A 16,196-nucleotide genomic window follows, 5' to 3' on the forward strand; every position below is an offset into this window, starting at 1 on the left:
TGAAACTGCAGCTGAAAGCCCACCTGAGAAGGAAGGTGGTTAAGCAGAGGGGGGAGGGGCACCTCCTATCCTGGGCTGCACACAGAATCAGGAACCAGCTGTGTTCTATTAGCTAAGTCCCACCAAGTACCTTTCATTCTACCTGCCCCTATCCTTGTGTTAAAAAACCAACCAAGGAGATGCTGTGCAAAATTCAGAGTCTTTGAGGAATGCAGTAAGTGCCCACTAACTAAAAGGTTGGTGGTTTAAACTTGTGGGTTAATGCGTCAGACTGCAAAGCTGTTTGAACTGCAAGGTCAGTGGTTCAAGCTCACCAGCCGCTTTTCAGAAACCCTACACAGGGCTGCTATGGGTTGAAACCATCTCTATGGCACTTAACAACAACAACAAGAGATACCTTGGAAGAAATGTCTCGTGATCTGCTTCCAAAAGACAGCAATGAAAACTCCTGTGGAGCCTAGTTCTACTTTACAGTCCATGGAATCTCCGTGAGTTGGAACTGACTAGCTAGCAGTGGGATTTATGCATGATTCTGGTGAATTTTTTAGACTTATGAGCCTGCCCATTATCTCTTTGCACACTAGCACACACAGAGGAAGACACAGGTGCCCGGTGGGCTCTCTTGCAGATCTATCTTGGCTACTGCTTTAGAGACCCTGTTGTCTGGCCACTAAAGATGGGATATTGTTAACTGAAGCCTCTGCAGAGGAAAAGCTGTATTCAGGGAGGACTGTTTATGGTTACACTGCCTATTCTGAGGTAAATAAATATGAAAAACAAAACAAAAACAGTTGGACTTTGGAGATATTTTAATGAAAATTCCCTTTTAACTTGTCCAAATGTTGTCAAACAAAGGCAAAGGCATCAGATATGACACTGTCTTCGTACTTAACACCATCAACTGTTGCAGAATAAAAGATAAGAAAATACAAAACTACCTACATAAAATACCTACAAGGACCTATGTTTAAAAAACATACACAGGCCTTAAAATTTGTCTAGATTGTACATAAGCCTGAAATTTTGGAACAATCTGTTAAATTTTCCAGTTTACATTCAGTCAAAGAAAAAAATCTCTACATTCAATTACAGAATGAATCAGTGTTCATGTACTGGAGAAGTACACATTAGAGAAGTAGATGGGATAAAGATAATACTTCTCTAACATATTTAGCTATGTAGTGCTATAGGATAAGCACTTGACTGCAAGGTTGGTGTGAACTACAAGGTCAGCAGTTCAAACTCAACAGTCACTCTTCAGAAGCCCTATACCGGGTTGCTATGAGGCGGAACCAACTCGATGGCGCTTAACAACAGCAATAACATACACATGTATGTATGTTCACATACATATTGAGTTGTAGGATATAAAGAGTTAACTTAGGTTTATGAAAAGTTTCAGCTCCAGTCATTGAAAAATAAATTTTTGTTCCCTGGAGTGCTATTGATTATTAGCTCATAAAGCAGTACAATCAGTGTTTTTCAGGATATCCTATTTAGAAGTAGTCTTAAATTGCTGTCCTTCCTGTATCTTAATTTAAGTATTAGAGGAAAATGCAGTCTTTCAGAATTACATGGTTGTTTTTCTACTTGAGGTTAATGTCTTTCTGCTTGGATCCCTAAATGGACTTACCATCAGTTCAAAATTCTAGGCCTAAACAAGGCCCTCTGGGGACTTCAGAGGTGGGGTCTGCAGGATCATCAGGTGACGGGAAGCCCAACCACATCTTGCCCCCTGACCTATTGCTCTACTACTGCATAGCAATGAGAACTTCCTTGTTGGACTGCAGGTGATACCGAGGTGCGAGTCTGTAGAACCATGACGTGAGTCCTCCATACTGCGCCCCTACAGTGCACAGCCTGCATTCTCCATTTCATGCAAGCTCACAGATTCTCTCTAGGGGTTAGCACACAGTCCTCTTTGCTTCTTGGGGAAAAGAACTAAGCTCCTCATTGTATAGCAACATAAACAAACCTGCCCTTTACATTGGGCCTTTCTCTTGAGATCCTTCAACTACTCTCTGCTGACAACATGCCATTTCTGTTCAATTCAGCATGTTTACTTTTTTATTGTGATTCATGTCTGAGTTTCTTTTGAATCAAATTATTGTATTTCCCTGGTGAGATGTGCAATATGACTACCTTGTTAGAAAAAAATCAAATATAAAAATTTGCAGTGAATACTACTCAATCTCGGTCCCACCACATGCCTGTTTCTTTTGTTTTGACACACAATCGCTACCTGAGCTGTGATGAATCCTTCCAGTGCTTGGGCCCATTTACAAATATTTCTACCTTGGAAAGTACAAAGAAGAAGAGGTTGAAACTGTGTCAACTGAAAAAAAGTCACTACTTAAAAAACATTTTACACTCCAGATAAGAATGTATTTTTGTGTGTGTGTGTGAAACTTTTAGTTGTTAATTGAATTGAAAGATTACAGAGAACATCATCAGTTTTACAGTCAACAAATCATACACTTTGTTTCATCTCAATGATTGCTGTCCCCTCCATGTAACAACAGTTATCTCACTTCCTTCCTGTGCTTCTATCTCCATCCCATCTTCCTTCCCAACCTTTCTGGACCTTGTTTCCAGGTAAATGTTACCCTTTTGATCTTGAATGGTTGACGATTCCATGGTGAGCACAGCTCACTAGTGTTGTTGCCCACCCCATATTCCTATGTACTGCTTGACTGAAAATTGGGCCATGAGTGTGAGCTCACTTCCAGACCTGAAGAGTGGTCATTAAAAACGCAGGAAAGAAAGAAAAGACCAAAATGGATGTCAGTGCAGAAATATAGGAATATACCATGCACGTGGATAGGAAGACTTAACATTGTGAAAATGTCAACAATTCCCAAAGCAATTTATAGGTAATGCAATCTCAATCCAGTTCCAACCATCATTCTTTAAAGAGATGGGAAAAATTAATCACTAACTGTATATGGACGGGAAAGAGACCCTTAGCAAAGCATTACTAAAAAAGAACAAAGTAGAAGGCCTCTCACTTCACGATCTCAAAACCTACTATACAACCACAGGAGTCAAAACAGCCTGATATGGGTGCAACAACAGACACATAGATCAATGGAGTAGAATTGAGAACCCAGAAGTAAACCTATCCACCTGTGGTTATCTTTGACAAAGGGCCAACATGGGGAAAAGATAGTCTCTTCAACAAATGGTGCTGGCAAAACTGGAAGTTCATTTGGAGAAAAATGAAATAAGACCAGTATATAAATATAAATAAACTCAATGTGGATTACAAACCTAAATGTAAAGCCTAGAACCATAAAGATCATCAATGAACAAATAGGGACAAACTTAGGGGCTCTGATACATGGCATAAATACACTATCAAACATAATGGAAAACACACAAACAAAAGTCAAAATAGATGCCTGGGACCTCTTAAAAATTAGACACTTATGTGCATCAAAGGATTTCACCAAAAGAGTAAAAAGGGAGCCCATAGAATGGGAAAAAATGTTTGGCAATGACATAGCAGACAAAGGACTACTCTCTAAAATTACAGAATGCTTCAATGCCTCAAGAAGACAAATAATCCAATTAAAATAATGGGCAGGGAACATAAACAGACACTTCACTAAAGAAGACATTCAGGTGGTCAACAAACATACGAAGAAATGTTCATGATCATTAGCCTTTGATGATTGGTGATTATGATGTGCTGATGCAAACCAAGACAACAAGACATCAATCTCACTCCAGCATGAAGAGCAATGCTCCAAAACCAGAAAACAACAAATGCTGGTGAGGGTATGGAGAGACCAGGATCCTCCTATGCTACTGGTGGGACTGTAAAATGGTACAACCACTGCGGAAAATGGTATGTTGTTTTCTCAAAAAGTTGGAAATAGAAGTATCCTATCCTTCTATACTTCATGTATATACATTCAATAAATAAAAGCTGTGACATGAATAGATATTTACACACCCATGTTCATTGAAATACTATTCACAATAGCAAAAAGATGGAGACATTCTTAATGTCCATCAACAGAAGAATGGTTAAACTTTGATACATACAAACAATGAAATACTATGCAATGTTGAAGAATAATGATGGATCTGCAAACACCCCACAACATGGCTGAACCTGAAGGACATCACGCTGAGTGAAATTCATCAGTCACAAAGGACAAACATTGTATGAGATCACTGTTGTAAAAAGTTAATAAAGGAGTCTGATTGGCTACTACAAGAACAAGCAAATTGTTTGCTGGGGAGCCATCAAGGCAAGCAATCAAGTCTCTGCAGGAAAAATACCCCTCCAAGAATGAAACTCAAAGGGAACACATGAGCAGGCATGTAAGCTTGCTGGCAACCACAGTGTTCTTCTGGTGAGTAGAAGAGGGGGAAAGGCAGCAATGAAAATATGGGCTGAGTTCGACCACGTTCCATAGACTACCATTGACCTGGTGCTGAGAAAGAGAAGAGGAAGGGATGGTTGAATCAAAGTGTGATAAGACCTGGGGATTCCTGAGTCCATGGATAAGGACATAGCCACTGAGGGCTACATCTGAGAGTGAAGTGTCCAGCTGATATGAAGTGAGGGGAAATGCACAAGAACACCCAAACTTGTAGATAGTACCCATTTGACCTAGCATCAATGGTTTGATGATCAGAACTCAACTAGAAAAAAAATTGATAAAGGAAACAAGTGTAAATTGCTACAATTTGATGAACTTGACCTATACTTATGGATGTAGTAGCTCAAAATACCAACTGAGAGGGAAGGAGTCTTCATATCAATATCAATACTATCCCCTCTGTATACAGGTTGATACTTAAGACACTGGCTACCTAAACCTGGGGGGTGATAAAGACACAAAGTGACTAGTTTACAAGTTTTCAAGAGGGAGTTTAGTTTCAGAGTGTGCGGGGGAAGGTAGAATCCCCATTGGATGGTTTTCATCGTGTCTAGACAGGTTTGGTGAAAAGAGATGGGGATAGGATTCTTATGATTCATTAGTGAGTAATTGTTATGACTAATTGCGGCTGTCACAACTGTAAAGGTAGAAGTTTTGTAACAAAAATGGGGGAGTAGTTAATTTTACAGTCCAGGAACAGAGGACCCTAGGACCATCAAGGGAGAAGAACACAAGTGGGACCCTATCCAGAGAAGCAGCGGCACCAGAGATGAAAGTGGAGATGAAGACGTGGAGAAATAGAGCAGCTGAGGACTCTAGACTCATGGAAAGAGAAAGGCTGTGTGCTGGCAGCCAAGTGCTGGTGGCCAAGAGGCAGGCTTGCAGAATTTGTCCTTTGGTTGTTTAAAGGACTATATAGCAGGTTTTCAGAATGTGTCCTTTGGTTGTTTAAATGATTATATATTCCTGAGTGTTTTCATGTTCCCCCCAAAAAACAAAAAACAAAAACAGAGGGAATAGAAGCAAATACTGTTGAATTATGATGCATGGAGGAGACTGTAATCATTGCAATGAAACAATGAGTGTAAATCCAATGTTCTCCCATGCAAACTATCACTCAATTCACAATAAATTTTAACGATTAAAAAAATTTTTTTTAAGGTTTTCTTGATAAAAGAAACAGTATATGATGGTTACAAGATGGGAGGGAATTATTCATAGGATAGAGGATAAGACATATATCAGCACATAGGTGATGGGGTAAGCAATAAACAAGAGGGAGGTTGTCCAAGGAAAGATGAAGGTAACAGGAGACACAGGGAAAAATGCAAGAGTTAAATGAACAGAGGTAAATACTATAAACTGATGGTAGATGGAGGAGATTGCAATAATTGTACTGAAGCAAAGTATATGATTTGTTGGATATAAAACTGAAGATCTGCTCTGTAAACCTTCATTCAATTCAAATGAAAGTTTTTTTGAAAAGAAAAGGAATACACTAAGAAATGGATGTCAGAAGAGACTCTGAAACTTGCTCTTGAACATATAGTAGCAAAAACTAAAGGAAGAAATGATGAAGAGCTGAACTGAAGATTTCAAAGAGTGGCTTTAGAAGACAAAGGATTATAATGAAATGTACAGAAACATGGAGTTAGAAAACCAAAAGAGAAAGACACACTTGACAATTCTCAAGCTGAAAGAACCAAAGAAAAACCTGAAGCTGTGAAATACAATATTGAAGGTTCTATAACTGCAAGGTTGGTGGTTCAAACCCACCAGCCACTCCTCAGACATTTTATAAGTGTTGCTATGATTTGGAACTGATTCAACAGCACTTGTTGTTGTTGTTGTTAAGTGCCGTCGAGTCGGTTCCGACCCATAGCGACCCTGTACAGGGTTTCCAAGGGTGTAAATCTTTACGGGAGTAGAAAGCCTCATCTTTCTCCCGCGGAGCGGCTGGTAGTTTCGAACTGCTGACCTTAAGGTTCGCAACCAGATTCGTAACCACTACGCTTAGCAACAGTAATAATGGGCAAAATATTGGATGATATGGAAAACATCTAAAGAAGATGGAAAGAATATAGAGTCACTGTACCAAAAATAACTGGTCGATATTCAATTATTTCAGAAGGTTGCATGTGATCAAGAGCTGATAGTATTGGAGGAAGAATCGGTGAAAAACAAGAATTCAGAAATTGATTGAATACTAATTGAAATGTTTTAACAAACAGGTGAGGTTCTGAAAGTGCTCACTCATCTATGCCAAGAAATTTGGAAAACAGCTACCTAACCAACCAATTGTAGGAGATCCTATCTAATCTCGTTCCAGACAAAGGTGATCCAACAGATGTGGGAGCTGCAACAAAACAGTTGCAGCAGTACATCAACAAGGGACTGCCAGAATTTCAAGCCAGATTCAGAGGACATGGAATGAGGGGTACCATTGCTGATGTCAGATAGATCTTGGCTGAAAGCACAGAATACATGAAGGATGTTTGTTTTTGTTTGTAGGTGCTGACGAGTTAGTTCCAACTCATAATGACACTGTATAGAGTTTCTGAGGCTGTGAATCTTTATAGATTCAATAGCAATTGGTTTGGTGTTTTTGATTATTTCTGAGTTTCTATTTGCTAGTTGGCCTTATTGCACTCTCCCGTGTGTTCCTGCTTTCTTTGCTAGTATAATTTCTTCCTTCTTCTCTTTCTGAGCTGCTAATGGTTCCAGTGCTTAAAAATGCTTACTTTGAAGCAGTCCTCTTTCATCCACTAATATCTCAGATGAGAAATAGTTGGGTTTTTTTTTTTTTTAATGCAAGTAGGTAATTCACATTTTATTTCAAAGTATAACAGCTTTTGATGATATGGCAGTTACAACCTGCTTAAAATGTGTATAAACTGCTTTAGTTTGTACTTATAAATTATATTTCTCCATGAGATCTCAATGAGAAACATTTTTTTTTTACATATGCTTATTACATACTGCATTATAAGAAGTTCCAAGGTAGGTATTTTTAAGTAATTCATGAAAAACTGGACCCAGGTATTTTGTGAATTGTTATTTGAGCCTGTAACTACTCTCTCTGACATTAACATCTTTAATAAACAGTTGAACAATATCTGCATTCAGAATATTGGACATCATCCCTATTCACTAGGCTTATATTTTCTCAGTAACTTAATTTTGTCCTTTCATAAAATATTAAAGGTTTTGGAAATCTTACTCTTAATCCTATGAATTCCTAAGCTAGTCTTTTAAAGTGCATGAGGAAATATGCAAAGGCAGACAATTTCACTGAGTTATAAATTAAACCATAAAGGTAAATCTAAGAGTTTTAAGGTTGCTAAAATACAGATCTTCATTTGGAAATATTTTATGAACTTACATCAAACCTGTGAGGCAAGGATAGCTTTGATTTCCTTGGCTTTACAGTTTTATTGCATTGAGGTGTGTCATTGGCAGGCTGTTCAGATGTACAAGGTAGCTAGTAAAAGTGGGTCTGCCTATTTTTCTGCTTTGGTCCAAAGACCGATTCTTAGAGGAAGAATAGAAAGACATGCTCAACATGTTACAAGGTGCTGTGTTGACTGATGTAATGAGTCTCTGGTGACTGAGCTGGAAAAGATAGTCAAACCCAAGACTGGGTATCTGGGGCATAAAATGAAGTATCAGATTGTTCCCAAAAGAGGAGAAAGAAGTAGAGCTTGAAACTCACAGGGCTGGTAGGGATCGACCTTAAAAGTACTCTAATTCCAGACAAGATGTGATGTTTCTCAACTATACGCTAGTTAGGTAGATATAGGGTAAGAAACACATTCTAAGATTTGTAAAGCTATACATGTATATAATTCCAATTTTATTCTGTGAGTAAGCATATTACTCTATCTTCATTAATGTGTCTGAACTAACTTTCATAAGGCGTAAAAAGAAATCCAGTGCCTCTACCTGGCCACACATGCACATCCACTTACCCCAGTGATGGTGTGATTCTTTGAACCAGATTTCTCAATTTACACTCTTCAGTTCTTGAATGATTATTCATCAGAGTTAGCTGTTAACTAATGACAGAGGCTGTGAAAGGAATGAGTCCTCATTTTATATATAGTAAGATTCTGTCGTCACCACTTGTATGTTAGCTTGTCTTACTGTGGTGGCTTGCATGTTGCTGTGATGTTGGAAGCTATGCCATTAGTATTTGAAATACCAGCAAGGTCCTCCATGGTGGAAAGGTTTCAGCAGAGCTTCCAGAGTAAGAAGGAGAGCCAGACTAGTTCTGCATGTTTAGCCACTGAAAACATTATGAATAACAGTAGACTATTGTCAGATACAGTGCCAGAAGATGAGCCTTTCAAGGTAAGAAGGCACTCAAAATGCAACTGGGTAAGAGTTGCCTCCTCAAAATAGAGTTGACCATAGACATGAATGGAGTAAAGCTTTTGGGACCTTCATTTGCTAATGGGGCACAACTCAAAATGAGAAGGAACAGCTGCAAACATCCATTAATGATCAGAACATGGAATGTATGAAGTATGAATGTTGGAAAATTGGAACTTATAAAATTGGAAGAACGCTTAGAAATCAATATACTAGGTATTAGTGAGCTGAAATGGACTGATATCGGATATTTTGAATCTGACAATCATATGGTTTACTATGGCAGGAATGAGAAATTCAAGAGAAATGGCATGACATTCATTGTCAAAAAGAACACTTCAAGATCTGTCTTGAAGCACAATGTTGTCTGTGACAGGATAATATCCATCTGCCTACAGGGAAGACCAGTTAATACCACTATTATTCAAATTTACACACCAGCCACTAAAACCAATGATGATGAAATTGAAGAATTCTACCAACTTCTTCGGCCTGAAATTGATGAAACATTTATTCAAGATACATTGACAATTACTGGTTATTGGAATGTGAAGGTTGGCAATAAAGAGGAAGTATATTTGAAATATAGGGTTTGGGGGATACAAATGATGCTAGAGATCTCATGACAGACTTTTGCAAGGCCAATGACATATTCACTGCAAATACCTTTTTAAACAACATAAAAGATGGTTATATACATAGACCTCACCATATGGAATACTGGAAACAAATTGACTAAATCTGTGGGAAGAGACAGTAGAAAAGCTCAGTATCATTGGCCAAAATAGGCCATAGGCAGACTATGGAACAGACCATAAGTTCCTCACATCCAAGTTCAGGCTGAAGCTGAGGAAATGAAAACAAGTCTACAGGAGCCAAAATATGACCTTGGGTATATCCCACCTGAATTCTGAGACCAACTCAAGAAGAGAATTGATGCATTAGACACTACTGACCAGAAGAGTTATAGAATGACATCAAGAACATCATACTGGGAAAAAGCAAATGGTAGTTAAGAAGACAGAAAGGAAGAAAAGACAAAAATGAATGTCTAAGAGGAAACCCTGAAGCTTGATCTCCCATGTAGAGATCCTAAAGAAATGGAAGAAATCAGGAAGTAAAAGGGCAAAACAGAAAATTTTACAGGGCAGCTAGAGAAGACAAAGTATTATAATGAAATGTACAAAGACCTGGAGTTAGAAAACCAAAGGGAAAAACAAGCTCAGATTTTCTCAAGTTGAAATAACTGAAGAATATTCAAGCCCCTACTTGAAATACTGAAGGAGTCTATGGACAAAATATTGAATGATGCAGAAAGCATCAAAAGATGATGGAAGGAATACAGTCATTGTACCAAAAAGAAATGGTCAATGTTCAACCATTTCAAGAGGTGGAATATGGTCAAGAACTAAAGGTACAGGAGGAAGAAGTCCAAATTGCAATGAAGCATTGGAGAAAAACAAGGCTCTAAGAATTGACAGAATACAAATTGAAATCTTTCAACAAACTGATGCAGCAATGGAGGCGTTCACTCATCTGTGCCAAGATATTTGGAAGAAAGTTGTGTGGCTGATTGGGAGAGATCCATATTTGTGCCCATTCCAAGGAGAAGACACAAGAGAAAACAGAAATCAGTGGACAATATCATTAACATCACAAGCAAGTGATGTCTTTCTGAAGATAATTAAAAAAAAACAGCTACCAACTGCTAGAAATTCAAGCTGGATTCAGAAGAGGACATGGAACTAGGGATATCATTGCTGATATCAGATAGATTTTAACTGAAAGCAGAGAATACTAGAAATATGGTTTTTTGTTGTTGTTAGGTGCTGCTGAGTTGGTTCTGACCCACAGCGACCATGCATAGGGTTTCTGAAGAGCAGCTGGTGAGCTTGAACCACCAACTTGTAGTTCAAACTGATTTTGCTGTCCAGAGCATTAAACCACAGGACTTGTGCTTTATTGACTATATAAAGGCTTTTGACTGTGTAGATCATGACAAACTATGGATAACATTGCAAAATACAGGTATTCAGAATCCTTAATTGTGTTCATGTGGAACCTATACATAGACAAAAGGCAGTTGTTAAAACAGAACAAAGGGATATTGAGTAGTTTAAAATCAGGACAGATGTGTACCAGGGTTGTATCCTCTCATCATATTTATTCAGTTTGTATGCTGAGCAAATAACCTGAGAAACTGGATTATATGAAGAAGAACATGGCATCAGGATTGGCGGAAATCTCATTAACAACCTATGACATACAGATAATAAAACTTTGCTTGCTGGATGAGAAGAGGATTTAAAATACTTACCAATGAAGATAAAAAGACTAGCACCTTCAGTATGGATTGCATCTTACTGTAAAGAATGAAATCCTCATAACTGGACCAATAGATCCTGTTCAAGGTAGTTATGTACATGGAGTTGGTTTTGCCTTACAGAGACCCTGTGTAGGATTTCCGAAGCTGTAAATCTTAATGGGAGAAGAAAGTCTCATTTTTCTCCCAGAGTGGCTGGCAGACCTTATGGTAACCCACCACATTACCAGGACTCTATGGACTAATAAATAACATCATGGAAAATGGAGAAAAGATCGAAGCTGTTAAAGACTTAGATCCACAAACAACATTCACGAAAGCAGCAGTCAAGAAATCAAACAATGTTTTGCATTAGGCAAATCTTCTGCACAAGACCTCGTTCATGTGTTCAAGAGCAAAGATATCAGGTTTGAGAACTTAGGTGCCCCTGACAGAAGACATGGTATTTTCAACCACCTCATATGAATTCTGGAGTCCTGTCTGGTGTGGTGTTGTAGTGCGCTGAACTGCAAAGCTGGTTTAAACTGCAAAGTCAGCAGTTCAAGCCCACCAGTCACTCCTTGGAAACCCTATACAGGGTCGCTATGGGTTGGAACTGACTTGACGGCACTTAACAACAATAACAACAACATACAAATTTTAAAGTTGGGCAGTGAGTAAGGCAGACTAGAAGAATTGATGCTTTTGAGTTATGGTGTTGAAGAAGAATATCAAATGTACCATGGACTTCTAGAAGAACAAAGAAATCTGTGTTGGAAAAAGTAACCAGATGTACCTTAGAAGCCAGGACGGCCAGACTTTGTCTGTCTCTCATACTTTGGATATACTATCAGGAGGGACCAGTCCCTGGAAAAGGACATCATGCTTGATAAAGTGAAGGGTCAGCAAAAGAGAGGAAACTCTCAATGAGATGCATGGACATAGTGACATCAGCAATGAGCTCAAACAGAACAACACTTAAGGAGACTGGGGCGGTGTTTCATTCTGTTGCGCATAAGGTAGGTCACTATGAGTCAGAACTGACTCCAGGGCACCTAACAACAGCAACCAGGGTCATGATTCTTAGAAATGCCCCTGAAAGCTGCCCATGCAAAGCTCTGGGCTGGCAGGACAATAAGAGCTGTCACACCACGGCACTAGTCAGATTCTTGGCATTGTTTAAGCCCTGCATGGCATCACAAGCTGGCCTATCATTGTTGAGGTGTACAGTTTCTTCCTGCAAAATTATTATATTTACCGTCATAATTACATGAAAAGCCTAAGAAGGTAACTGAGAACAGATAAGAGAGCCTAGAAGCCCTGTGTTCTCGCTGAATATTAAGGAGAATAAGGTAGAACATCAAGTGTGCTGTATCTGTTGAACACATGTTATCTTCTTGGTAGTAAGTACCACTCCACAGAAATGAGCCCACGAACCTGGTCCATTCTGGCATTCCTCACTGAGTTACTTTGGGACGACCTGGGTACCACAGTATCTGTAGCTGTGTCCAGGAAGGGTCCCCAACTATGGGGTAGGGCATGCTCACCTCGTATTCCTCCTTGAAGCCGTAGCCTTCAGCGCATTTCATCTGGGTGATGTGCTGTAGCAGGTCTGCCACGCGGATGGCCGGGTGCAGCTGCCCGGTCTGATAGGGCACATCGGCTGGCTCGCGCTTCTTGTAAGTATGTGACTGCACCACGCTGCTGGTGTCGCTGGCCATCGTGTGGGTTTCATCTGGGAAAAGAAGGTCAGAGAGAAAGTGAGGCTGAACCAACGGGGTCAGATCTGCTCACTGAGAATTCTTGGCAGGCGGGATCCCCTCACATTAAAGCTGCAATCATCTCTACGATGACTTGGCAAAAAAGAAAAGTTACATGTTTAGAAACATCAATGTTTTTGGCATTACTGATTGGGATGAGGCAGAAATCTTTGTTTTTACAAAGCAGTCCAGGTGATATATTGCTTTCACAAAGCTAATTGGTAAGAGCCCGTTAGCCTTCTAGTGCTACGGTTTATAGAGGTTTCACTGTGAAACTTCACCAAGGCCTGGTGGGAAGCCAGTCTTGTGTTCCTTCCTCCACAGATCAGTTAACTGTGTTGTAGGATGTAGAAAACAAAACAAAACAAAAACAAAACAACTCTATACAAATGTGCTGTGAGCAAAATGAAAGAGCACAAAATGGTCTGGCTTGTGAAGCTAGCAATGAAAATGTAGATCTAATACATGGAATCAAAGCAAAGCAGAGAAAGAAAAGGGGATCTGGCCAGGGGAAAACATTTTGATGAATAACTTGGCATGCTCCTGTATCATAAAGCTCAGCAAAATACTGTGGACTAACATGGCACATGTGGGATGTTCTATAGTAACTAACATGCAGGCCAACATACAACAGAACCAGCTGGCTTTGTCAGAATCTATAGGTCAGACACACACTCCCACTCCCCTCCACATCTTTTCCATGGGGCAAATGGGGAACTTACCATTGATTGGCACTTTTAAGAAGATACATATCAGGAGAAAAGAGGAGGAGAAAAAGGAAACAGGGAATAAGCAATAGTACTCCGAGAACACTTACAGGTAGTTTCTGATTTGTTCTTTAATTTTACAATAAGTTTTCTATTCACAGGTGGTCAGAGGGCAAAGTCTCATTTCTCTCATCACATTAGGATGGAGATGTGTAAGCATTTGATAACAAAAAAGGATGCTAAACTAGTATTATAATTGCTCTTCATCCCCCCATGAACCAAGTAATAACTAAATATGTCTTACTTGTATTCACATATTTTCTCGTTTAAATGTCTTGAACAAGCCAACCAAATTGTACTACAAAATTAATGTGACAATTTGGTCAAATAAGCCTAAAGAGGCTCTATTTTAATGGACTACTAGTAAATTAGATTAACGAACTGTAGAAATTGTAGCTATTAAAACAGTCTTATACAGAAAATGCTATTCAATTAAGAATTCCACATTCTACAGGTTAAACTCATTAAAATACTGAATCCCTTTAGCCATTTTATGATTTGAGGGTGTGTATCATGAACATACAATGCTAAGGCACTTGAAATGAGAGCATTATATCAAAATTGATTTCAGACATAAAGAACCAAAACATACAAGAAATGATTATGTTCATATATATATATTTAAATGACCCGATTGTTTATCAATGGGAATTCAGCTATGGTTACTGCTTTTTAAAATGTGTATTCAGTTTAGTTCCATAGGAAATTTAATTCCTGGGTCCTTGGCTAGCTGGACCTGGTTTTGAGCCCTCACTTCCATCTGCATCACAAAGCCCCTGGGATGCATGGCATGAAAGGCGGCACACAAGTGTATAGCTGTGTGGCTGTTGCTGAAATGACACCTGGATCACCACAAGGTGGCTAAAGACACAAAGACAAAATAAAAGAGGGTGGCAAGTTGAGTTTATGATTTTTTTTTCCCCATTTAGATTTGCTTTGAAATTTAGCAATTTGTATGTTCCCGTCGGAACAGTTGCAAATAAAGCTGGACATTTTCACATTAAACTTGCTTGCTGGCAACTGCCAATCAAATACACCGGGACACAGGTTCCCTGCAAGTTCTGAGTCTGAGGAGCTTTTAGTGACTCCAGCAGAAGTTCTGTTCTTTATAGTAAAATAAATGGAACATTAATTAGTTTCCCCTCTGTGCCTCTCTCCTTCTCTCAGTTTTGTGCCTTTTGGGATGAACATAATTAATATGCCCTCAATTGTGACTGACCTTCTCAATTTCCCCTTAATGATTTGGGCCTTTCACGTAGATAAACCAGCAACCTAGCAATTCTCTGATCCCAGGCTGGGGATTCTTGGAAGTTATAAACCCACAGAGCTTAAAAGCATGTCACTGCTATATGTAGTCGTTCCCCACTATATGGCGACATCTTGGACTCATTACCAGTGTGGAACACACTCTTAAAGCATTTAAAGAGTGCTAAGTCCTTCTAAGAAAAGAACACTGGTATTTAGTACAAATATATCCAAGAGGGATTCAGTTTCTTGTATAACATCTGTTAGAAAATTGGGTTACCTATATTATTAGAATTTTTGGTTGTACTAAAATTAGTGATTGATAAGTTTCTACTGACTTCCCAAAAAAGGGATGATTCCTGATAAAATCTAACTTGTGATTAATTTCCAGTATTTATTTTAAAAATACCTATTGATACTAAAAAATAAAATAAAATCTGCCTTCTAAGAGGAAATCATAAATAGAGCTTCTCATTATAAGTCCTAGTGGTTTTCCAAGAACTGAAAATTAATTATATCTAGATTTGATATTAATTTTATCTGTATTAATGAATAAGGTTGGCAGTTCGAGCCATGGGAGAAAGATGAGGCTTTCTACTACTGCAAATGTTTACACCCTCCAGAAACCCTATGCAGCGACACTTTGAGTTGGAGTTGTCAGCACTTAACAAAGATAATATATAGACCTTTAGGCTGGCACCATAGCATTTGAGAACAGAAAGGGGTGGTACCTAGAGGATTTAACTGTGCTGACTTCTAAGAGTAAATTATAACTAACTAGGACCTTCCCCAAATAGTGCCAGTGTAGATATACTGCTGATTTTCTTCCCGTGGCTCCATGTGAATACCTCACAAATCTTTATTACACTATATATAGATTCATATTTGTACTAAGTAATATGTAAGGAATAAAGTTCTTAAGCAGTACCATTTGTTACACTGATATACATACAAATTATATATGATCACAGTTATTTATCAAGCTGCTGACTCATTTTTCATTTTTGCTACTTCAATCATCTGTTCAAGTGATTCTCTTTCAGTAAAGAAGCTGATCTGAAAACCAAGCCTACTGACCCCTAGCCTGGTGGGTTTGAACAGTTGAACTTTGGGTTGGCAGATGAGCACTTTAATCACGGCACAGGCTCCTATGATGAAAGGTGCCTACCCAACTTGAATCGCTGTCCTTAGTGTCCATAACAACAAATTTAAAAATTATATAATTTGTCCTTGTTAAGTGACGTTGAGTCAGTTCTGGCTCATAGTGGCCTTGTATTGGGTTTCCGAGGAGCAACTGGTGAGCTTGAACTACCAACCTTACAGTGCAATCTGACATTGAAGTCCAGTTCATTAGCCC

The 16,196-nt window shown here is 38.8% G+C and overlaps 1 protein-coding gene across 2 annotated transcripts in view; it reads right to left on the minus strand.

Moving 5' to 3' along the window:
* PTPRM (protein tyrosine phosphatase, receptor type, M) overlaps window positions 1–16,196 on the minus strand; it is an 840,546-nt gene that overhangs the window by 218,308 nt on the left and 606,042 nt on the right. The window contains exons 17-18 of one of the 2 annotated variants that reach the window (XM_006868702.1): window positions 13,550–13,561; window positions 12,615–12,802 (exon numbers count right to left, since the gene is read on the minus strand). In XM_006868702.1, coding sequence (XP_006868764.1) covers window positions 12,615–12,802; window positions 13,550–13,561 — 200 coding nt within the window. The remainder of the gene's footprint in view (window positions 1–12,614; window positions 12,803–13,549; window positions 13,562–16,196) is intronic. The other variant, XM_006868703.1, reaches the window with a different exon arrangement.

The sequence above is a fragment of the Chrysochloris asiatica genome, unplaced genomic scaffold (assembly GCF_000296735.1).
Source record: "Chrysochloris asiatica unplaced genomic scaffold, ChrAsi1.0 scaffold00122, whole genome shotgun sequence".
Classification (NCBI taxonomy): domain Eukaryota; kingdom Metazoa; phylum Chordata; class Mammalia; order Afrosoricida; family Chrysochloridae; genus Chrysochloris; species Chrysochloris asiatica.